At 37.7% G+C, this 26,260-nt stretch overlaps 1 protein-coding gene across 3 annotated transcripts in view; it reads left to right on the top strand.

The window, feature by feature from the left end:
- The window catches only part of MCPH1 (microcephalin 1), a 129,776-nt gene extending 110,819 nt beyond the window's left edge, over window positions 1-18,957 (top strand). For all 3 annotated transcript variants that reach the window (XM_075049260.1, XM_075049264.1, XM_075049265.1), the window contains 2 exons: window positions 16,783-17,020; window positions 18,698-18,957. In XM_075049260.1, the coding sequence (XP_074905361.1) occupies window positions 16,783-17,020; window positions 18,698-18,753 (294 nt within the window). In that variant the 3' untranslated portion in view covers window positions 18,754-18,957. The remainder of the gene's footprint in view (window positions 1-16,782; window positions 17,021-18,697) is intronic.
- The last annotated feature ends 7,303 nt before the right edge of the window (window positions 18,958-26,260 follow it).

Consider the following 26,260-nt stretch of genomic DNA (forward strand, 5'->3'; position numbering starts at 1 on the left):
CAACAGCAGGAAAAAAAAAATTAATTTTAAAATTTATTCATAAGATAGTTGCAGAACCAAATTCCAACTTCAGCTGATTTATTTTGCATTGTTTTTGATTTATTGTGCTTGTAAGTATATGTATTTATATATAGACATACTTATGTTCTTGTTCTTACTGTTTTGTGATTTATTATGTGTTGATGAGATTCTGTTGTAGACCTTGGAGGCTTTTTCAAAGACAAGAAGTTCCATTGTCATGTTTTTCTTACAGTGATTTATGTCTTGTGTATTGAAGTTACTTATCAGAACTATTTAAAAGATCATCTAAATTCACAATTTTTAAAAACACTGTTATTTAATATTTGCCTAAAGGTGGTCCCAGAGGCTGCAATCAAAAAAGGGCCTCACTTTGCTAGTCAGTATATCACTATTATAAAGGCAGTATTTCTTCATTATTTTCCACTGAACATAAAACCAGCCTTTGCATCTTAACACATTGTACAAATCCAAACCAAAAGATAGTGTCTGCCCCAGGGACCTTTTGATCTGCAGAAGAATATTTCCATCCTTCTTTTCCTGATCTGGCTGAAAGGTCACGCTTTACCCGTATTCCATTTTACCAGATTTATTTGCACCCTGGAGGCTTTATCAAATTCATTTCAGGCAGAGGACTCTGGCAATAGTTGACATGAGGGACTTTCACCTGTGGAGCTGATTCCAGGCAGCCTGATTCTGCTGACCTTCAATAGTCTTTGCTGCATGGCATGACTATTTTTAAAGCTATTGTAGAGAGAGAAGTTTAATGGGAGTATGTTTGCCTGAAGGGTAGACTGAATGATGTGGAATTTTGTTGGCTGTTTTAACAGTAACTGTTAATTAATATCTTTTAAACTAATACATTTTGGACAATCCAGGGGAAAAGTGTAAAAATTCGGTTTAATACTAACTTCCTAAAATCAAAGGAAATAAACATTTAAGAATCAGATTAAAAGTATCCTCACTACCATGTTAAAACTGAAAAACTTGTCCTAAAACTTCAGTGGTCTACCAAAAGTTTTGCTTAGCCTCAGAGATACCTGCCTGAAACAAGGTAAGTTTTAAGTGCCTAAAAGAGCTGCAGTTTCAACACAAAGCAAGGTCAAACTCTACAGGTTTTATTGAGTATTCTTATTGAAATTCTGGGTTTAGGCTAACATGAAGGAGGTAAACAACAATGATGTTAAGAAGTTTTGCACAAAACTTTGTCATGTGAAATTATATAGTTGAGTTGATTGTGGCTTAGAAGAAAAACTATAATATAGGAATGGCATAAATAATTGAAAGCCCTGCTTGTCCCATCCCATTGAGTTTTCGTGTGGCTCAGCACATGCTTATAAAACAAAAGATGTGCCTCCTTGAAGCAGTAGCATAGTGTGATCCCATCATATTCCCTGTGCTGCAAGGATTGGGCTAGTTGCTGCTTACTTATGTAGGAGATGCCTGAATGAGACACATTAGTTCATCTGACATGCAATTAGACAATGTTTTTTCTTGGGTTTTTCTCTTTTTTCTCAAGTTTAGGATTTTTTTAACTGGACTACTTCTATTTTCATGCTCTCTTTGGAGGATGTTGCAGACGTGGTAGTGGCTATTTTTGTTATCAGAAGTCTTCAGCATCCTCTACTGGCTTCAACCATTTACAGTGCATGTTTCTTCTATGGCATTCCAGATTTGTCTAGAACACAACCCGGAGCAGCCAACTGGGGTTTTAGCTGCATTTGCCTAAGAACTTACCTTTGTTTTATAAGCAAAAGAAGCAGTGCTCTCTACAAAGATATAATGTGCACATGAACATCTTTTAGCAATAGTTAGTTTACTTGTCCAAAATGGCATTTGTCTGATTAATTATAACTCCTGTTATAATGTCATTTTAAGTTTGAACTTCTGCCATGGTGAATCAGCACTTCCAATTCTGCAGTTAAATAAATTTAGGAAAGAAACCATATATGTCGTAATATTTAGGCTGTATTGTACTTAACTAGACGATTACGTTATGTTGTGTTTGCAGGTCTGGTGTTTAACTTTTCCTGGGAAGTTGTCTTTGTCATAGTATTTGCAAATGAGGTAGACAGAGGTCTTTCATCTGGAATCTAAACATTAACAGAAACTGTGAAAATTATGGAAAGAGGGCATTGTAAAGGATTCTTGTTACTCTGATCTCATAGATCACGCTGAGGAAAACACAGGATCATTTCTGTTTAAAAAAAAAAGATTTTCAAATGATATGTTAAAGAATCTAGCAAGTTATAATAATAGGTGAATTTTGCTATACAGAATAGAGTATTTCAAGTACTCCTGTGTTCCAAAAATGTTTTTGAATCATTTCACACAGATGGTATTATGTTTGTATGGCATTGGTGGAATTGATTATTACCTCTAATAGCTTTCAGGAGACACTATTAATGAAAACCCTGTTACCTGTGTTTCAGCTCAGAGAACTTCATGCCATAATGAAGTGCACTTCAAAAGCCAAATTAAACTGAATGAACGAAGTAACCAGTAAGGATGTTCTCTTGAGCATTCATTCTTACCATGATGAATGATGCTTGTTTTTCTCTTCTCTTTAATTAGAATGTTTCTACATTTGCCAAAGAAAATGTTGGAATCCGGACAAAAACTGAAATTATAGGAACAGGGCTTGATGTAATAGCTTATTTGTAAAGGAAACACAACTTGTTTGGTATTTTATTGAAACAGGAAGTTCAGAACCTCAGTACACACAAGCACAACAAATTCTCAGGTGCTAGTTGAGTCATCTGTTGTTGGAAGTAGTCTCATAGAAGGCTTCCCCTTGATTTAGTTTTAATCTTCAATTAACAAAGGGAAGGAAATTACATACAGATTTAGTTTTAGATTACGTGCAAAGCTCTCTGTTGCTTTTTAGCTGTCACCCTGATGTGCATGCTTTGTGAGTATATCATGTTGGCACAACCTGAGTGTGTCTTGAGTGAATATATTCAGCTTTTAATGAGCATAAGAAACCTGATGTATTTATTTATGAAATAATGTAGAGCTTGCTTAATTGAAATACTGTGATTTTTCCTTCTTCTAGTCATCTCACACCTGATTTCAGCTTTACTGTAAACTGTAGAAGTAATCATCTGTGATAAGGTGATAATTGATAAAACTACTGTTTTAAGTTTAGTATGGGATTATTTATTTTTTAATTGTCATGTTTGTTTTTGATAAGAGGTCTGTTATACAGCAGAGAAGAACATGATGATACTATGTAGTTTTGTTTAGCTGTGAAATCTTTAAAAGGCACTTGGGAGTTTATGTGCATATCTTCTGTGTAGAAGACTTAGCTTTTCCCTTCCTTCAAAGTCTGTATGACACTGGCCTTCTTTAGGTGAGAAGGATTTTACTGAATTCCCTCCAAATCCCATCATTACTGTTCCTCTGTTTAACCCCAGGAGTACTGCAGTGTTGTGCAGTGAGTTTTCCTTTTCTCCATCAACAGTCTGAGCAATGATAGCTTTGTAGCTCTCCCAGTACTGGTCCATAGCATAAGGATAAGTGCATTAGCACTTTAATCAATAATGTCATTTTAAGAAAAAATTCCATGGGTAGCATTAGAACCATCATGTCAGCTCCTAAATTTTGAAGTTAATAGAATTTTAAAATAAGAATAAACATATGATCCAGTGAGTGTCCAGGACATTTTTCAACCTTTGCCCTTATGCAGGACTAGACCAGATTCTTTTTCCCCATCCTCTGAGTAGTGTATATACTTTAGTATAGTACATATGCACATAAACGGTACCTTCTGTTACATGATGGTAGTTTGTATTGTTATAGGGCTAAAGCTGTATTCCTGATATGCTCACCTTATTCCCACTGATTTTAGTGGGAATTCTGGATTGGGACAGAGCCAGAGATGGTAAATATTTATTTACAGACTTTTACTAGAAAACTAGTGTGGAGGAGAGGAGTTATTGAGCATTTGTACTTTATCTAAGCTATCCAGTTGTTTAACTAGAAAATAACTAGTAATTTTTCTTGAAGACCATGACTGTTGCTGTGCTTCAGAGTGGTTATCCTGCATCTAAGATCAAATACCCAGTTGCTCATATTGTATATACAGTACTTGCCGAGTATCCTTTGGTTTTTAAACTGCAAATGCTTGCTTATGCAGTGACAGCCTCCTGAAAAGGCTTTCTGCTCTCACTAAAGCACTTCAGATAAAATCCAGATAGACTAAAAAGTAGTAGCCTGTCTGTCCTGCAGCATTCTTAGACGAAGAGCAGTAGGAATATAGGAAAAGAACTCAGAAAGGAGGACAGGGTCAGCGCTTTGACCCTACAAACTTTGCCCAGCTAGCATGAGAAGTTGCTGAAAGTCCACTACCATAATAAGTCTGCCTAGTTCTCTGTATTTAACCATGTCATAGCTGGTGACCTCAAATTTAAAACAAGACAAAACTCCATAAGGAATTTATAACAATATTTCTTTTTTAAAAAAGTTTTTAAAAAGATCACCATTACATTTGCAGTAAACAGAAGTGGACTTTTCTGTGAATCAGTGATTTACTTTTCAGTGAATCTTCCTGCCACTTTAGATTTGCACTTTAATAGCTTCACCTGTAGAGTCACCCTTTTATTTTATCTTCATTAAGATAGTTCCTGCAATACCAAATGCAAATATCAGATAAGTGAAATTAATATTGCTCCATTATCTTTGTCACTAAAAAAATTAAATTAGAAATGATAGAAAAGAAAAAAGTGGAAAAGTTATCACATGTTGAAATCCCAAATGCATTTGAAATCCTAATCAGGAGTAAGATTATATTCTAAACAAGACTTCTGTTCTAAACTGGCGGCTTCTTATTCACAGCAACAGCTGAGATCAAATGCTAGACTTTTGTTTTCCTTCAGCATTTGATAAGATTACTGACACAGTGTCTACTTTGCCTCCTGTAGATTCTTGAGAAGAAAGCAGTGAGGTAGTGTGCTGTAAATGTGTTTGGTGTATTAGCTCACAAACTGATAAGCATCAACTCCTCAAAACAGATATTGGAATCAGTTATTTTTAGAAGGGTGTCATTTGGTACCATGCACAACTTACCGTTGTGGTTTGTAAATTATTTTTTCACTTTATTAAAATAAGCCCTTTTCAAATGCTTATCATTAATTTGAAAAATGCTCTGGTTTAAAAAAAAAAAAAAGAAAAGAAAAGAAGAGCAAAGAGAATACATTTAGTGACAAGTACTTTGCCTTTACCCTACCAACTTTCAGAGCTTTAAAATTACTCTGTATTCACAACATAAATTATTCTCCCTCGGCTATACAGAAGACCATCCCAGCTTGCTGTCACAATATAGTCAAAGTTCGTTCTTCTGTAATCTTATATTATTGTCGTGCAAAAAGTGCAAGAGTTCATGAAAAGAATCTTCAAATAGAAAATGTTAATCGTGTCCTTTGTTTAGCACCTATGAAGAAAGCGGTGCTCTCAAAGAAACTTTTCTTGAGTAATTGTAATTTATAAACATGATTGATAAAAAGCACCTGGTCAAATATTTAAACACCTGGGGTGGGGGGTTGCTGTGTGTGCTGGCAGCTCCACTTGCTCCTCTTAGTGCTGGAGGATTAAATGTCTTTGCTTTCCATACTTCCTGGGGGATCTTTTCTCCAATTTGTGACATAGATTAATGAAGAAGAGATGTTATTACACGTAAAGAAGTATTGCTGCCAAGGAGTACTACTCAGGGAAATTGTAGACCAGAGGTGATTGTGATAGTAGTTCTATCAGGAGTTTCTGAAAGCAACCTGAACCTGGTCTAGTTTTGCAGTTGGCGGCATTCCACAGCAGTGGTGTCCAGTTGTGTGATGCCAAGTAATCTCTTTGAGTGGGTTTATTTCAGTAGTTCTCAGACAGTTTTAAAGACTTTTCTATGTTGAACATTGATGTAATTTCAACTGACCCTTTAGTTCATACTTTAAAAACCAAGCATTCCCTGATAATTATTGTTGTAGTGCACGTGTTTCACTGTGAGTACAGAGGTTTGCATGTAACTTCTGAATGCAGCTCTCTGGGTTTCTGCTGTGCTCAGTCATTACCATGCATCTTTTTTAAACAATTTAAGAAAAAAACAGCTTTTAATTATACATCACTTTTTCACTAATATGTGGTCTGTTATGTTGTAATGAATTGGGTGCTGAACAGAAGCATTTTATGGTTTTGTTGATGAGGGAATACTTTAGGCTGCCCTACTTAAAGGGTATGTTTTTCCTCTGTTGATACAAAAAAAAAAAAAATTAAAAGAACAAAGCAATTTTTTAAAAAAGTAATTTGCTGATGCCTGGTTTTTTAAAGCCAAGTCCATTTTATTTGTCTCACTGCAGCATATCAAAAAAAGATTGAGAAAAGTCAATCCTAAGAAAGCTGAAGGAAAACGAACTCACTGTGTTCAAGCTTTGACATATTTCATAAAGCTGTTGAAAACCAAACCATGAAAGCCAGATTTATGAGCTTTTTTAAAGTTATTTGTAGATTCCCAAGACGATTGTGTTCCCATCACTTACTGTAGCCTTTAAAACTCAAATGACGCTTAAAAATATTCATGTTTGGCACACACTGAGTTACTGCTGGGCGTTGCAATGGCATTCAGCTAAAACTAAAGAGTAGAGAGAAGAATGTACTCTGCCCTCACTTAAATCATTTCAGTCTGTTGAGGTAGAGCAAAAGGACTCACATATTCATATTTTAAAGATAAAACTAGGAATTATTTTTAATGTTAAGATTACTTTTATTGTGGGTTAATACAACTGTTTGGGGAACGAGCCTTTGGGGAGCATCTGTGTAACCCTTCACATTTGCCAGGCTTTTCCTTTCAACAAGATCACTCACTTTATTATTACTGGAATAGAAAACTCTTTTATTTATCAAAGCACTATTCATCTGCACTTTGCCAGGTATAGCAAATCTGTTGACAGCACTGGATTTATCATTACTGTTAAAGACGAATGGAAGGATTCCCCATGTCCTTAAACCAGCAAAACAAGTGTCATTCTTGAAGCTCGCTGCACAATATCCTGCGTTGATTAAAAAGGAAAGTTGCACTGTCCAAAATGATTCAATATCTGACAGGTATAAGGCAGCTGAAATGAGCTTATAATTTCTAATGTATTTTATGTAAATACTAGGCTTCCATGCCTTGTATCTTCATTATGTGTAGTATTTAACCATGGGGAATATCAAGTTGTTTTCCATGAACTGCAGCACGTTATTAGCTCATGGAATTTCTGTTTCAGTCCAACCTTTCGTTGGTGAAATATACTTAGCTGGAAGTGTATTATTTTTGTCTGTGTAAATGCAGATGTGTTTACTCCCATATCATTAAACATTGCTATTTACTTCATTAATACTTCATTCCTTAAGCTACTCTGCTGAAATTAATGAGCTATTCATAGATTACATACTGGTCTCATGCAATAGTTACTAGTCTGTTTAAAAAAAAACAACAAACAATTGGCCTTATATGGGTTGGGAGAGTTCAGTAAGCCTAGAGGATACTATATATGAAATACGGGTAAATGGTTGCAATATGAGGGGATAAATGCCAAGATGCAACTAATGTTCCTCCTTTCCTGTTGCCATATGAGAATGAACTATGAGACAACAATAAGGGCAAGTTGCAACTGTTATAAAAATATAGGCTAAATTTAGTTGAGGTCATTATTTAATGCAGGTAATAAATCTGTTTGAAAGAAGCATCCCATACCTGTATCACTACCCCATTACATCTGCCAGAATTGACTCCATGCTCACTTGTGCCTGCATCTGTAGGCCAGTGATACAGATGAACGGAAAGGGATCTGCAGCATGCGTGAGCTAGTACGGAGAGCACCTTGCACACAACACATACTTCAGGGCTCTGGGCTCGTTCCAGTCCGCTCCCCTGAACTGAGCACATCTTCAGACTGCATTTCATCCAAACGGAGCGCAGTCCGTGCCCTTGACGGCAGCTCCACAGTGGGAACCAAAAGTACACTCAATAGGAATGACCAAGAGATTAGTTTCAAAAGTGTGTTAAACTAAACCAGTAAGAATGTAAGTACCTTTTTTGCCAAAGGTCTTGTGAGGATATATCCAGCAAGAACAGATCTTTGTCAGCTGTGAGGAAAAACATGTCCATGTATATATTACATACCTTTTAAAGTCATGGCTGGTTGTCTAAAGCAAATTATTTGGAGGCTGAGATTTTCTTGATTTGTACATTGGCTCAGCTACATTTGTTCAACTGTCAGCTGAGTTAAGGGAAAAGGCTTTCTGATTTTATTTTACTTCCTTTGTGGGTTTGAGACATATGAACTTGCATGCATTTAAAAACTGAGATAGATGGAGAGTCCTACCAATAATGCCAGATACAAAACGGTGAATTCAATATGGCTCACTTACTGACTTAGATCTGCTGCACAGAGGATCTGTATGTGCTCAAACCAGCTCTTTGTCATACATGTAACGAGGCCACCACACCAGCACACACTGGCATAAAATGTACAACCATCCCATCCATATACTGCATTTGTTGTCTAGGATTTTGCTAAGCTACCAGGCCAGAAAATCTGATTAATCGTGACCTAAAGTAGTAGAACTGTAGATTGACTCTGTCAGTTTTTTTATTACTAAACTGTCTTCATCTCAACCCATGAGTTTTCTCACTTTTACCGTTCTGAATTTCTCCCCCATCCTGCTGAAGCAGGGAGCAAGCAGCTGTGTGGTGCTTAGCTGCCTACTGGGGCTAAACCACGACAGATCAGAATTAAAATAACCTTGAGAGACATAAGGAATGATCAGAAATAAGTATGATGGAGTTCAGTAAGGGCAAGTGCAAAGGAGGGAGAAATAATCACCTGCAGATTGGCAATGCAGTATTTCTGCCAAAAGAGGAACTGAGTATTTTAGAGGATCCGAACCAATATGTGTCACCTGTGTCATACTCCGATACAAGAAGCAGGCATACTGGGATGTGTTAACAGGAATGCTATGCATAAGGTCCATGAATTGTTTGGAGTGTGCAGAGCGGTGGTGGGGCCTGAGCTGGAGTCTAGCTTTGGGCACTGCGCTTCAGGAAAGACGTGGATCCATTGGAGAGAATCCAGGGGAGAGTGACAAAATGATCAGAGGTCTACAGAATATGACCCATGAGCAAAGACGGGAAGAACTGTGTTTGTTTAGTCTAGAGAAGAGAAGGCTGAGGGGAGACATGATAACTGTCCTCAAATATTTAAAAGGTTGTTGGAAATAGGAAGAGAAGAAATTGTTCTCCATGTCCCTTGGCACTAGGACAAGAAGTAACAGGCTGAAAATGCAGCAGAGGCAGCTTAGGTTATATTATTAAGAAAAGTTTTCTAACTGCGAGAGGAGATAAGCATTGGACTAGATTGTGTATGGAACTGGAGAATTTCTGTCTTTGAGTTTTACCGGGATTCTTGGGGGCTTGTCACATAGAGTATATGTAACCTTCGTGGTACGCCAGTGATGCAGGTCTCAGAGTTGTATGTGCTGCACTCGTATACTGCTTCGGAGTGATGCATGGCACAGTGCTGCTTTATTGATATTCGGGTGAGGAAAACACCTCCCAATTATGATTGGTAATTATTTGCAGAATTCTGACACAAATTTGCAATTGCAGTTTGCAGTCTTCTCACTGCCTGGTAGTCACTTGAGTTTAATTCTCTTGAAATATGTCAAAAACAAGGATGGACAAGTTCTTGAGGTATTTCTGAAGCAAAGTTTAAATTTAAATTTCTAATCCTGAAAAATCCTTCCTTTGTTAGCTCATCTGTAATGAAAGGGGGGGGGGGGTAAATTTCAAAAAGAATTAGTTTATGTTGCAACCAAGAGCAAATATATTTAATTCAGAATCTTTTTGAAGATATAAACAAATAGTTATAGTAAAGTGACCATATCTTACAATCTTAGCAGAGTGTTTTTAAGTGATATATATTGGAAATACAGCTCCTTGATTTAGAAGTCATACTTATCCTCAAAAGGGAAAAGACTTATTGTTTTACCCTGATTTGTTTTTTATTAATCTATAGTTGATAATGTTGATATTACATAGCATTTAAAAATAGTTCTACCTCTGGAAAACAAGGAAATTAAACTAAAAATAAGTGAATTTGTTATCTTTTTTCCTGCAAAAATTTGCTCTGCCAGAAAAAATGGTTCAAATATCTTCCAGTATAATTTTGAATATCCGCCAAACAGTAGATTTATTTGCCAAACATTTTCATACAGTATTCCCACTGGGACTCAGTCTTTCAGAGAATAAATTGGTGAAATTAACTTTTCTTATCAGTCTATGGGATTTGAGAGAAGCAAGGTTGTCTGCCAACACACAGTGGAAAGAAACAATATCAGCTAAATTGTCTGGATTCAAGCGTTCTTCCCTTCGCCCTCATCTTGGCCAGGAAACACTTACATGAAGGACTATACAGAGGAGGGGAAGAAACTGTGTTTTGAAGAATTTTCCAGACAATATTGTCTTGACTGTATGCCATTTCTCCTTCTTTTACTTTCCTTTTTATTTTTCAAGACCGGACATTGAAGGTTTCTTTTTTCTGGACCAAATTTTTCCACTCTATCTCCCTCCACTTCTGGCTCCTGGCTCAGTGCACCAGTCGTCTTTTACTACACAGATGTATACCGAGTTTGCCTGTATGTAATCTCCGTTTGTGTGCATGTGCTGCGGTGCTGATGTAGCCTTATCAAGCATTCAAAAAGGATGTTTTTCACTTCTGTCTGTCTGAAGGCTTATGCTTCTCTAATTTGACAGAAAGGGACCTTCTATTTTAGCCAAATGATATTGATAACCAATGCGAAAGCATTGTTTCAATCAATATTCAGAAATAAGGATGCAATATTTGTAAATAATTTCCATGAATGTTGCAAGTTGAGTTTTGTTCTGAGAATGAAAAACATCGCTAACAATAACAAATGCATTTCATGCCAAAGAGTGGAATAAGGTTCTGGGTGCTGTTGAGACAATAGTATGGTAGTACGGTTTGAACCAGTTGGGGTCCTGCATCCGTGTGACGTTCCATTAACTTAAATAAGATTCTTCAAAGCTGATGATCTATTTCTTTGTGAAACAGCTTGCTGAAGGAAGTTGTTTCCAGCTCCTAACATGCTCTTTTATACTGGAGAGCACCAATTTATTTATCTAGTACAGCATTTAAATGTAATTTTTAAAGCTTTTAGTGAAAGCTATTTCAATTTTAGTATTCTCAATGTGTAAAAAAAAAATCAGCAAACTGCTAAAATAAAACATAAGAAAACAAACTAAAATGATAAGCTTTTAATTTAAGTAGAAAATATATGTCACACATTGTTCCTACAAAAATAGAGTTGCTGTTTGGTTAGTTGTTCTATTCTCCTATTAAACCCGATATTTAGAAAGATGAAAAAGAGAGCATTTCTTCTTTGTCCTGCAGGAGTACTGCACTGTTAACACAAACTTCCTTGATCCCTGTAGGGTCCTGCAGATTCTGCAAATTCCTCACTGCAGGATAACTGTACTTTCAGAAGTCTGCATGCTGCAATGCGCTGCTCTTTATCAGAAGCAGGCTGATGCTCCACTTGTGTGGATGTGTGTGAGCCCTTGATCTTTACATGTACATGGGGTTCCACATATGTGTTTTTCTTCTGAATTTTTACTAAATGACGGACTGTCTGAAAACGCATATAACCATGCAAGTGTAATGTTTTCTAACAGTGTTGCAGTTTTGAGTGTGTTCTTCACGAGGTCTATGTACAGAACTACAGTAACTGAAAATGTAAACGTTACTTGGCCAGTATATTTATCCATATTGATAACATATGAATATTAAAATCTTAGAGCTTAATATTTCCCCAGCAACATCACCCAACTATATTAAATGAATATGCTATTTTATGTGTCTCTTTTTGTTAGATTTGTATGTTATCAAACCATAAAATCTGGTTTTTTGGGTTTATCCATTTTGTGGTTTTCTGTCATTTAATATTTGCAGACTGGTGAACTAATCCGTAAGACTTCAACAGTCAGATTCTTTTCTTTTTAGTGAAAATGAGCAATTTCTTATCAACTTCAAATGAAATAATACTTGGTCTTTGGATTTATATAAACCATGAAATATACAACCTTCTCTCTTCAAACATATGTCTGCAATTTTACCTTCTACTGTCTGCATTTAATAAAATGTTTTTATTATTTTTGCAAGTAACAATAACCAAGATATCAATTACAGCTTTCCATAACTTCAGTAAATACTTCATTAAAAATAGCCTTTTCAAATAGGTGTTGGTAAGGTTTCCAATCCTATATTAAAGGCTCAAATAGTAATGATAAATTAAATCATAAATATATTTTTGTAGATGTATTTCTCTCTGGTGAATAATTGAAAATAAGAATAAAGATTTACCATAATGCATACATTGATTGTGTAATGCATGCACAAATTTTCAGACATGTATAATTGTTACAGATGGTTACATTGTATATATTTTTAAAGCTAGTACTTCACATTTTCAATTCCAGCCTACAAATACAATTTCTATTAATTTTAATAAATCATAACCATATTCTCCATTTAGTTTTTGTGAAGTAGTATTATGCTAATAGCATTTTAAACTGGAAATTTTTTCATGTGCTATTTTCTGGAAGTACACTGAAAACTGTGTGTTGTATATAGGACTTTAGCAGTTTCAACGCTGAAAGATTTCCAAGTACATCCAGAAGAATTATTTTCTTACATTTTCTATTGCATGAATTCAAGTATCCATTCAGAGATTATACCTTTGTGGGACTTGATGTCTATCTCCTGAGCCTCATGAAAAGATCACACCCTTGGACTTTTATGGGGTTTTGTGTTTGTTCCCACACTCCACCCAGCAAGAGCTATTTTCATAAAGTTCTAGGCAAAGCTGCAAAGTTTTGGGGTTTTTATAATACATGCTCTTTTGGCTTGTGAGGATTGAAAATCAGTCACAGGGGAGACAATAATTGGTGAAATGGTTTTTGTGACTTTTTTATAATGAAGAAAGGCTCTATTTCTTTATCATACACTCTCCTTAAGTTTTACTTCTGTCAAGAGTGATTTTTTTTTTTCCTTTCAAAACTCAGGTTCAAACAAACATCTAAATTAATGGTACATTTATGAGAAACGCATACATGTAAAAGGCATCTTCCTGCTGTTCATCCAGCTAGTGAAAGAATGAGGTTAAAACTGAGGCTCTTACCAAAAAGAGTAAATAGATGCTTCTATAACATTTTGGTTTTCTGTCCATCTGCTAACAAAAATAATTAGAAAGGAAAATCGGTGCAGTCTGTTATAATAGGGACTGACACAACTGTAATCATAACTACTGACTGATACATACACAATTTGTGGAAACAGTCACTTTTGGGGTCTCATATTTTCCCAGGCTTGGTCTCTGCTGAGGAATTATTTATTTATTTGTAAAAGCTTACACGAAATGTGTATGGTTTCAAAGGGCTGGGAGCACCCCTGGAGTGCCGTGAAGGCTTTGATGTTGCAAAGGCAGCTGAGTCAATTCAGGGGTAAGAGCTCGCTTGTGCCCTCTCATCCCACCGCCAGACCCTGTGTGGTCAGCTAGCTGCCTTTTCAGCAACTGGCTAGCAGTGTTTCTTTCAGGTTAGTGGGCCAGAAAGCAAAGTTAACCTTTCGGACTGCTCTCTGAGCTCTGAACGTAATTGCTGTGATTTTGCCCTATCTCTAAGACCTGTGCGTGGACCCAGCGTGCTTGAGCAAACCCAAGCGCAGCCTGTTGGGAAAGCTGTGGTGGTGGTGAGCCAGATGACGGGAACGTAAAGATGACATTCCATGGTGAAGCTTTCCTCTGATGCTACCACTGAGATGTACTGTGTTCTTATCCTGTCCTCCTCTCAAATGCACTGATAATGCACACAGCTGGAATTTTAAAGGCAGTTTAAGAAAATCTTCTCTATACCGTGTCAGCATTTCACTTTCCTGGGTTCTCTTAATATGTACTAAATGTATAGAATAAAGCATGCTATTTGTGGACATCAGCGGAGGTGGGTGCTGTTGGGTCCTTAAAATTTGGATTTCCTGATTACATGATTAGCTGTGTACACATTTGCTTATAATATTAATTTAATCTAACAGTTCTTTCTATAGGAAGATGTATCATATAAGTGATTCTTCATTACAGTGGCAGCAAATAAATCCTTTCAGGGGAAATGTTTGAGGAAGTGGGAATACAATTAGCCCTTTTAAATCATACTCCCTAAAAATGTGAAATAGCAGATTGCAACAATTTGTATTTGGTGTTGTCTATCTAACACAAGTCCTATTGCATTTTTAAGATAAAAGCTTCTCAATCCCAATAATTTTCATCTTCAAAATCTTAGAGTTCCAGGTTGACAAAACCAGTGTAGCTTCTGTCTTTTTAGTTAAATCCGATTTGTTTTAGATAGAGTAGCATTAAAGTCTCTTGGTAATTGTCTTTCTTCTATTGGTTGCATCCAATTTGGGCCAATAAACAATTCTTGAGAGCTCTGTGTCAGATCAAATAAGATGGCATTGCATCTGTCATGAGGCTGTTCTGAGGTTAATGTGAAGAGATCGTTATTTTTCACTATAGTGCATTCTTTAATTTGTTGACCTTGCTTACAACAAGCACTTTTGTAGATTCACAATTGTGCAGTTTTTTAATTCATCAAAATCAATTATTGCAGTCCTAGTAATATGAAAATCATGACACTGCTCTGTACATCAGAGATAGTGAAGTGTTTTATGTTCTTGAGCTAGTCCCATTTTAAGACATTGATTGTGGCCTCTAAGCCTCACAAGACCCATCAGCAAGGGGTACACTCGATGATTAGTTTTGTTTTTCATGACATCAAGATGCCTAGCAGACAGACGTAGGCAGTACTCTACTGCATCCAAACCCAGATGTTCTGCACATGTGTAAAGCATTGGGTGCCAGCTTATGTACAGGAAGGGCCATCAGATATATTCAATGAGTTTGGGTCCTCCAAAATCTGCAATATAACTCTGCTTTGATCCTGTGATCAACAAAATTATTTAGCAGCTGTTTGACTTCCATGAGACAGGATTAGGTGCCATGTCATTCATAAACCTAAATTCACAGAAGAATAAAATAAAGGGTGTTTCTTGGATTGTGCTTGAGTCTTTTGGGCCTGCTTCCTCCGTAGCAGTCTTGATAACTTGCTGAATTCAGAACGCAAAGTATCAACTTAATTTTATTCTCAGGAGAGCAGCCAAGGAATTAACAATCAGAGAAAGTTGGGTTATTTATTGATGGAGGAGATCTCAAAATTCAGATTGGGATCGACTTGTCCAAGAGTAGCAGAGGACAGTGGCACAGAACCTCTGAGCTATGAAGTCTCATCTTAGCATGGGCTTCACGCTTTGCAGGTGCTTCATCTAGCTAGTTGATCAGAAGTGCTAAGGCAATTCACTTTGACTTTTATCTAGGGATCTGTGAACATGCCATGGAACCGTTTGGCTTTATAAACCCCTGTAAACTAGGTGAAGACTCTTACTTTGGCTGCACACCTGCCAAGCACATACATTATTGCATTAAATTCTTAAGTGCCTGTGGTTTCACAGCAGGTTTGTGCCAGGACTGGAGGGAGGCATCCACTCAACAAGTAATTTCTTCCACTGTTGCAGTTATACCTCCTCACTGATGACAGTTTCACATTCAGACGCCTCATATACAGCAGATATATACAGAGCGACCTTTCCTCTATGTAATGTGCTTGTGTCGATCATCTGTATGAAAAATTCCAAGCATCACATAATATGAAACATTTATTTTTGTTCTTATCTTACTATTAACTCCAGTCTCAATATAAATTTTCCAAACTTTGACAAGAGATACAGAATCAGGCACATTACATACATCAATTTGGCAGGTCAACGGCAACCTCACTCTAAGAAATACAAGCTTGCTTTTTTTTTTATTTTAGTACAAAAATTTTATATTGCGTGCCATGATGTGTACAGTTGTTGTATGCACTGCTTTTATGCACGTTATACCTAAAGGGGATGGCTTTAATTGTCCTGCCTGGTATATACAGAGAAGAAAATTTGCCTCATACAGGTCAAGCAGGTTTTTATTACAATGATCAAATCTTAAAGGCTGCACAGCATTCACAGAGGACTTCTTTTTTTGGTTTTGTGGAGACAAAAGAGTTTACATGAAACAGTTTGCTCTGAGTTCTGATACATTTGCATCACTTCATACATCTATCTGAGAGAAACTGCAGTTCATACCTGTGGAGCACAGGAGGGGAAAAGAGGTCCTAAAGTAGTTTAAACTCTGAAATAGATACTTTTGTAAAGCTCCTCGATACAAACTGATGAGCGCTATATGTTGTAAAGGCTTTCATGGGTTGTATTTGTGCTGCAAGACTGTAATTATTTATAATATCCTTTAATATTTCTGTGTGATGGCCAGTGTTATAAATGTAAGAGTGTAAGATTATGGTGAAAAATAATACTGTCAAGTGCTTTAAGAAGTTTCATAGGTAAACCATCTGACCTATAACGAAATAGTCTCAATTCTGGTTTGGGAATTGTGTTGAACAAGTACAGCAAATTCTTTGTATAATTTACCCAAGAGTTTCTGATAACCTGAAAAAGTAAAGTTCATACTAATGTACTATATTTCTTTTTTTTTCTGAAATAAAGTGAAGGATTAATTTTACTTTGAGTGGAAATGCAACACATTGGTTAATGAATGTCCTTGTTTCCTCACATACAGATCTGCAGACTTCAGCATCACCTATCAACAGGAAAATACCAGCAGAATCTCTTTTCAAACCAGCCTGTCATGTTTGTATCTCCTACCAGTCAGCCACCCTGCAAAAAGCTAACTGAACTTATACAGCTGTCAGGAGGGAAAATATGTAAAGCCTTACGTCAAGCAAAAATCTGTATAGGAAAAAAACCAGGAAAGAAGTACCAGGAAGTAAAATGTTTATCAGAAAAATGGATATTAGGTAAGACACTAAATTTCAACTCATATAAAATATTCAAAAATTGACTGTAAATAGTTCACTAAACTGAGGTTATGGAGGGAAGAAAATGGAACAGACTGCTACAGTTAGGTTTTCAGGAAGGTTGTCTCCATGGTGAGGACTTTCTCTTACATCTAAGACTGCTTTATGATGGTCCTGGTACTCACCATTGTAATTTTGCCAAGAACAAATTTCATCCAAAGATTTTCAAATTTATCTTTTGTATGATTGTTTCATTTAGAGCAAACTAAATTATGGGGAAATCCCCATAGGATAATTGATTTTTTAAATGGCATGTATTTCAATTTTAGATGTAGTAAGAAACATTTTTAACTGGTATAAATTGGCATAACACTACTGAAATACGGTAATTGGCACCCTCTGGTAATCTGTCCCATATTATATATTGTACATCTAAAAGACAATTTTCTGCAGTCTCTATATTACTTGCAAAAAGTTTCTTTTTTAAATCTGCTGTTAAGTTTCTAAGAGTTGTTAGTCCATCGCTTTTTCATTATGGACACCACAGTTCTAACAGTTATCTGTTTGCAGGGCATCAGATATAAAATTGCAATGTCCTCACCCTCAAAGAAACGCTTTTGATAATTTCTGTGGGATTCACAGCTTGTCGTCTGATGCTCTCTCTTTTTCAGACAAGATAAGGGTGTTTCCCAAAAAGGGACCTTTTACACATTAGAAAAAATCAGATAAAATTCTTGTCATACACTATGTCAAGCTCCTCGAGATAGTGCCTCACTCAGACTCTAGCAATAAATGTACTACATGACTTGATGTTACATGAGACTAGCCATGCAAGTCCTCATCTCTTGACCATTAATGCTATCAGATCACAATGACTTAAAACCTGAAAGAAAATACCACTAAAGAAGAAAGGAAAAGTGAGCCATAAGGAAAAATACTCATCTAAACGCAAATGTTATTTGATACTTTCTTAAAGTATAAGATAAAATTGTGAAGATTGGAGAGAGAGGCGTAAGAAGGCAGCATTGTTTATTGTGCCTTTCTCTGGCTTCAAAGAAGACTTGAAGAGCAAGTGTGGCCAATAAAAAAGTGACCAGATGAGGAAACGCGAGGTTTGTGCAAGACTAAAAATATGATTTAGTAAATTAAACACAAAAGTTTCACATAGTAGTACTCCAGTCATAAATTCCAGCTGGACAGAGGTAATGATCTCTTTTCAGAGATACGGGAAGGATACAGGCCTTTGAAGCTCAGCCTCTTTCTCAGCAACTGTTTACATAATAGTATGAACAGTGTCACCTATAAATTGCCATCTTAATCAAATAATTCAAATCAGATCTGAAGTTTTGTCTAATCTTTGACACGTCACTATTGCAATCCAGTTAGTTTGTGGCTATCTGCTTTCTGCTGTTAATACCAGCTGCCAATTAATTCACTCAAGGTTGATCACAATAAAAAGCGTAGAGGTAGATAATGCAGCACCTTTTTTAAAACTTAAAGTAAATGGTAAGTGCTTGGGGTATTATCATTTGACTCTTTGCATTTATTTTCTCTGTCTGGGTTCTCAGCTCCACCAAACTGTTCTATGCCAGAAATCGCTCTGAAGAACATTGCTGCTTTATAATCTGTTTCTTTTGCATTTTATCTTAAATAATCCTGCTTTTTAATTTCTTTTAGATTCAATCACTCAGCATAGAATATGTCCCATGGAAAACTACATTTTTCAGCTGTGAGCTAACTCAAGAGCTTCCATATGGTTGTAAGGAAACAAGCCCACTTTGGATTCAACAAAAAAATAAGCTGTGAATAACTTTCCTAAGAAAATACAAGTTACATATTTTTAAATACAGGGAAATGTTTTCTACATTTTTATTACTTGTGTAAGTGTTCATCTTGTGAAATCTTTAGTTTTTTATAATAAAGTACTTCTCTAATAAAAGTCATCTTGCTTTTATTTATGTATTGAAGACCTTTGGACCTAAACATTGAATGAATCATTATTCACTGGGAGGAAGTGGAAAGATATTTTCTAATCTCTAAGCAAAATTGATCATGTTACAGTGCAATTAAAAGATGTGCATGCAGTGTGGGTGAGCGTGCCTGAGCTAGATCTGGTGTAGTCAGCAGGAGCTGTGCTGCCAATGCAGACGCATGGATCCTGTAGGCTCCTCTAGTCCGAGTGCCTCTGTGGACAGCTGAAGGCCCACGTTGCTGCATCTTCATGACCATTGCTAATTACGTTTTTTTTGGTAGAAGGATAAGGTTGCCCATCATGCTCAACTCACACCTGCCGGTGTAAACTTGCACTTCTAAATTGGGTTTTCAAAAGTAATTGAAACTCAGTAATTATGCTCAGGTGCATAGTTAAGAAGGTATTACTTTATTTCAATACATTTAACTGCATTTCAGACTGTCTACCTTACATCTACACTGAAACCATAAACAATTACTTATCCCGAGTCAAATGAATTACAACAGCACATCATTCAAGTGCAAAAATCTGTTGAAAATGGAACATATCATTAAATTCCCCCCCTGTTTTGGGTTTGTGTGGTGGGGTTTTGGTAGCTGGGACGGAGGGAGGGGCTGCAGGGCCAGCTCCTGTGAGAAGCTGCCAGAAGCTTCCCCGGCTCCGAGTCGGACCCGCCGCTGGCCCAGGCCGAGCCCGTCAGTGACGGCGGTAGCGCCTCTGGGAGAACAGAGTTCAGAAGGGGAAAAAACCTGCCGGGAGTGAGGGGATGGGAATGGGAGAGGAACCCCTGTGCAGATCCCGAGGGGAGTGAGGAAGGAGGGGAGGAGGAGCGGGGGAGGAGGGGATGCCCCTGCAGCCCGTGGGGAGACCAGACGGCAGGCTGTCCCCCCCCAGCCCAGGGAGGGGAGCGGGGGAGCAGATGCCCACCTGCAGCCCGGGGAGAGAGGAGCCCACGCCGGAGCAGGGGGATGGATGCCCCCCAAGATGGCCGGGACTCCAGGGGGAAGCCCGCACTGGAGCAGGCTGTGCCTGGAGGACTGCAGCCCGCAGAAAGGACCCACGCTGGAGCGGTTCATGAAGGACTGTCTCCTGTGGGAGGGACCCCCCGGTGGAGCAGAGGACGAGTGAGGAGTCCTCCCCCTGAGGAGGAAGGAGCGGCAGAGACAAGGTGTGAGGAACTGACCCCAACCCCCATTCCCCGTCCCCCTGCACCAGGGGGAGGAGGTGGAGAAAACTGGGAGTGGGGGTGAGCTGGGAAGGAGGGAGGGGTGGGGGGAAAGGTGTTCCAAGGTTTGGTTTTACTTCTCATTATTCTTGTTTTGATTTGATTGGTAGTAAATTAAATTGATTTTGTTTTTCCCCCCCATGTTGAGCCTGTCTTTTGCCCATGACCATAAGTGGGGAGTGATCCCTCCCTGTCCTTGTCTCGACCCACAAGCCTTTCTTTATGTTTTCTCCTCATCCCACCAGGGCCGGGGGTAGGAGTGAGCAAGCGAGCGGCTTCGTGGTGCTTTGTTACTGGCTGGGCTTAGACCACAACAAACCTTTAGGTATACTTGAAAAATGTATGCCAATGTCTTAAATGTTAAATTCCTCTTCAGTCTGTGGTTTTGTTTTTAGCAGGTACAAGTAAGATTTGTATGTAAAGTATGTTGTGTAACACTTTTTTATCTATAAATGTACAACCTCCTTTATGTATTTGCAAGATCCATCAGAATGATGTATCATCATCACAGAGAATAATGTATTGTCAAGTAACTTAATGGCAGCTCATAACTCACACCTTCCAAACTCAGTGCTCCCCTCAGAGTATTGTCAGCATAAGACAACAGGATCCCTGTAGTAAAAATAATGATTTCAAGTTAATATTATGGAACAATCAAGGTACAATGGTTTCTAAATGTTGCCATTCTAGTGCATTATTCTAAGTTCTTGGGCTTTTAAAGGGATTTGGATGTACAATTTCTGTAAACTTGAGAAGCATACAAATTTTTTCTTCAAATTCAGCAGTGTCTGGGTGGCAGGCTGTTTCAGGCATAAATTGCATTTGTATAGTTGCTCTGTAAAATGTTCAACATACATCTTAATGGAAAAGCTCCAAGTTATCATTATTTTATGGAAAATTAAACTGACTTTATTTTCAAAAATACTGAGCACCTGTATCTCAAAAGATTAAGATCTCGTTTGCAAGTATCTAAGAAGTGCTATATAGCTGGTTTTAGTATAGAAACTAGAAAATGTAATTTATTGAGGACTTTTCCTCGCTTAGTTTTCTGGCATGCACATTTTTAACAGCAACTTAGCTAGGAAAACTATGTTTGATACAAAAATTGGTATGTTTGATAGAAAAACTGGAAATCAGGTCTGTCCACAAATTGTACTGTATATAATCAAAAAGACCATTTACTGCGGAGCACTGGTAACATGGTATCACTTTTCACCCTTGACCTTATGAGCCCCTTTATTAAGAAACTAGTTGCCAAGTACTATAGACTAAAATATAAATATTTAAATAGGTTGTGGCATGTGAACATATGGTTCCCAGTAAATAACAGAATAATTCATTTGAATCATATTGCTTAACTTTGAATATTACAACCTCATTTATTTTGTAGTCATTTCCTAAGTGTACTACCCATAAAAATCTGTCACTATTAATTTATATAATATAACATTCTAAATCAGCTTTCTCGTAAATCTTCTTAAGATTAATCTCAGCTATTTAAATTGTAAATTCTTGGATCAACTTGTTGGTCTTTATTAGTCACACATGTAACAGACTTGACAACGAAAAGTCTAATAGACTTTTTTCTAAATTAAAATGTTTCAGATAATACAATGTCAATTTAGATAGTTTCATCTCAAATTACATGGTTTGATAGAAATCCCTATCTATTGGCTGTACTTGCAAAGTTTGTAGTACACAGGTAACAGCCAGCAGGAACTTAGATGCCTAATTTTAGTCTCACATTATGGGCAATAGGAGTGCTGTCCATCCATATTGACTGTTGCTTTGTGAGAGTACATAGTGAATACAGGAGAGGGTAGAATTAAATCCAAAGACTAGCATGTTGTACGGCAGTAAAAAAGAAATACTATTTCACGTTTACAGCCTGGAGTCTTTCACACAAACAGCTTCTGTCCTACATACCCTAGTGTAGGTTCTCAACCACCTCAGTGTTGGAAGGAATGTGCTTTTCTACCCGAGACCTCAATAGGAAAAGACGCCACCTGTGGTCATCCCCTCAGGAAACCAACACAGGAGGGAGAACGATGAAAACTTGTCAAATGATTCAGAAGAAATCCACCAACTGAAAAAACATTTGTACTTGATACCAAGGTCCTAAGGACAGTAACACACAGAAGAAAAGGCAGAACACCCAGCAACATGAAGCATCAGTGATTCAAGGGTAGTTTCAAGTTGATCGGTGCCAAGATCTTTGCAACGTACAATGCTTAATGGACAGCCTGCCCCAGTACAGCACAGCCGCACGCTCTCACCTCTACAAAACAGTACCATGCTCACCTTACCAGGAACCTACTCTTTTTTTTTCCCCCCTTTTTTTTTTCTCTCAATCTTTTTTTGTGGACACAGGTTGTCTTAACCTTACCTTTTTTATCCTGCGTGAATATTTTTGCCATTCATTTGTGAAAAATTACTTAGCTTAGCTGCTGTCTCTCCTTCTCTGAGAGCTCCTGCACCCCTGCTAAAGGCTGTCTCTAACAAAATCACATTAGCATGATTAAAGATCTTTCTAAGTTAGCTTAATTTGTTTAGAAATCTGTTTAAACCAAAATAAATTGAAAAGCCAAAATAAGTATTATTCCTTCCTGAGATTCACATTAGCTGAGTTAATTTTTAAAAGTAGTTTAACTTCCAGCACAGGTCCTATTTTAACTCATTTTACTTGCATCGGTGGTATAGGTGATATCACTTGGATGCACAGACCACAAATTTCCCTCCCCTCCTTCCTCTTCCAGAGATAAGAAAAGGTTTTACCACACTTTGCATAATTTACTGGGGACTCACACTGGCAAACACAGAAATACTGAGGACAAGCACAGGCATGACCTTGAAGAATGTGTTGCTTAAGCTGTTACGGTGCAAAATTGGTGTCCTCTTCAAACAGTATATCCTTAAAAATAAATTAGGATCTAAAACAATTTCTTTATAGTTACAGTGACTAATCATGTGAGATTGGCTAATGATGTGTTTGAAAGCAAAACTGCCAGAAACTCATAATGTGGGTGGATTATACATCTCTTTTTTCCCCCCCTTTCTCTGCTTTTGTAATCAGTTTTAGATTGCAACTGCATTTGGGGTGTATATATCTAGGGAGTAAAAAGCCTCTAAATATTCACAGTGATCCTAGCATATGAGCCGTCTTGTATTGACTTCTTAAACTACAGATTTGTTGAGCTGGTTTTATGTTTCTGGATATTTTCCTGATTCAACTATAGGCAACATTTGGGAGATCGTTATTTTTTAAATAAAAATAGCTACTAAAAACTATTGCATCACTTGATTTTCTGTTAGTAGTTCTACTATAATAAATTTCTGTTATCTTAATTGATCTGTATAGAATGTAATTTAGGCATGACTGCATTATGTGTTGAAGCGTTATCAGCACATTCAGTGCTAGGAAGCTGCTAGCACACACATGCATTTTTTGGTGAAACCTATCATCAGCTTAGGGACTGTAAGGTAAAGGTGCTTGAAATTAGTATTTCTGAGCAGGAACTGTGGCTGTGTGGAGCTGTGTTTCTAACATTTCTAGAGCATAAAATGGAGGTATCCCAGGAACAATGTCTAGAAAGCTGATTAAACTAGTTTTTTCCTCAGGAGCAACACACAACCCTGGAAAAAAAAGAATATTTGCTCAGACTGAAAAGTGAAAAGCGTGAAAAGTCTGAGTCTGTGCCAGCAGTCTGACTTCTTTAATGACAGCTCTAGTAACAGAAAACCAAATGGCTGTAGTCCTATTGCATTAAGCAGTTTTATTTCTGATCTCCTTTTATTGCTGTATTTCAGAATCAGCTCTTTGCATGATATGACCAAATAGTTGGCTCTTGGAAGAGCATCACCTTTACTACAGCATCGTGCAGCAGCTGACAATAAGGTGGTATAAAACTGGCAGTAGTAAATAAATAGCAGCTGGTGTTGCGGTTATCAGCAGAGGTGTCTGCTAAGAGCTTTTGCTGGGAGCTGGCAAAGCAGAGTTTTAATTCTGTTGCTACAGATGTGGAACAGCCCTCTAAGCACCCAGGAGTGGCTCAAACTCCTGCGCGGGGCTGAGGCGTGATAGGTAGCAGCCAGGTGTAATGTAAGTCTGCAAGTTTCTCTGAAATGCTGGAGTCGGCATCCTTCAGAGGGTGATTTGTGGCATAGCGCTGGAGGCACAGCCCTCCCAGCCTGCTGAGAGGTCCGCACCTTCCTCGGCCCTGGGAATCCTGAGGTCACGCTAGCTGAACCGTCCTACGACTTCTTCTATGCCAGCTCGTGGTTTTTGCCTAGTAGCTTTTGTTGTCTGGAAAGCACCTGAACTATCACTAGATAGTGAACCGCCCTGGGGTGTTTATTTCCCAAGGGGATTTATCAATGCCCACAATGTCTTTCATGTTGTTCTTTGATATGTAAAAAAAGAGGTGCAGCTACATGTGGGGTGGTGAAAGGTTTGGTACTACCAGTCCAGGCAGGTTTGGGATTTGCTTGGGGCTTGCTTTTTCCTTCTTCATGACAGATTTTATGGAACTATGCTGGTAGGACTTTAAAGAGAGAGAAAACTTTAAAGAGAGAGTGTGGAGAGGGAGGTGGTTTCACAGTATTATTGCTGTGACATGATCTTTTAATAACGGGCAAAACAGCTGAAACTTGGAAATTCTTCTGTAAGTGGTTACTTTCTGCAGCACATAGGTCTCTCAAGACCTTGCTTTTTCAAAATTTTGGGTAATTAAAGAAATATACTTTTAAAATTGCAGGAGGAGATAGCTTTACAATTGAGAACAGTTACAGAGATGATCTCCTGTCTAAATTACAACACAGGATATTTACACACAAAAATCAAAAGAATGCAGCCTGGAGCATGGTGTAAGTAAGGATTAAATAGCCTTGTCAGAGATAGAAAAACTTCCTTGATAAGGATATTGCAGACCCTGCTACTAGTCAGTGAAGTACTGTCTGCAGAGGAACAGAAACAAGCAAATCCTTTCACTCAAGAAGCAGCACAGCTTTTATATTACACAGTGATTGGGCATCATCTTTTCCTCCTTCGTATTCTTCAAAAATAACTGTTTCTTGTATAGTGCCTCCAGATTCCTTAGTCTTGTGTCAATCAAGTTCATAACACATAGTCTATCTGTCTAACAGAAACTTCAAGATGTATCCTTCCCTCTCTGCCAGAACTGCTGTCCAAGCCCAGAATTATAGTTTTCATCTTGACTGCTGTTCTTTTCAGTCAACACTTGCAAGGTCAGTTCCTCTTGTCCACCAAATTCCTGTTCCTAAGATTATTTGTGCAGTTCTTTACCATCTTCCCTATTTTAGTCACTACTTGTTTCATTCAAAACTTATTTTCTCTTCAGAGCTCTCATCACTGTAGTCCCACCTTCACTATCAGATCTGACACGTATCTACTTTTTGATTCTCACTTTTGTTGCATTAAAGGATACCAGCCTTAAGCATTAAATCTTGGGAGGAGAGAATGGGATAGGATGGTTAATAACCATTTTCATGCTTTTCTTTTCAGGCTTCCCTCTTACCAGTTACTGTAGAAATCCATTGTGTAGTCCTTCATCCTCTCCCTGTCCTACTTCAAAGCTCTCCACTTCTTTACCACGTGTAGTACACAGCAACTACCTGGTTAGGGCTAGGCAGGTAGAAAGCTATAGTCTGAGCTTCTGATGGGCCAAGAACTGTATATTTGCTGTTGTATTTAGATGATGTTACTCTATTCCATCTATTCCAGCCCTCTGGTTCATCGGCTTCCTTCGCACATTCCCAGAGGAAGGTCTCCAGCACATTGATGTGTTTGTGAGTGGACAAGTGCCTGGGACCATCAGATTCTACCTTGCCATAAAAATGGAAGAGTCATAACAGAAGAGATTCCCATCATATTAAGGTAAGGCACAGGATATGTACTTTGCACAACCGTGTGCCTATTTTCAACAAACAGTAAATATAACATGTTATCCCAGAAAGACTGTGTAGACTCAAAACTATAGGCAACACACATGATATGCTTGAGCCTTAAATTACTTTTCAGGCTTTC

This window comes from Buteo buteo, chromosome 17 (assembly GCF_964188355.1).
Source record: "Buteo buteo chromosome 17, bButBut1.hap1.1, whole genome shotgun sequence".
NCBI lineage: Eukaryota > Metazoa > Chordata > Aves > Accipitriformes > Accipitridae > Buteo > Buteo buteo.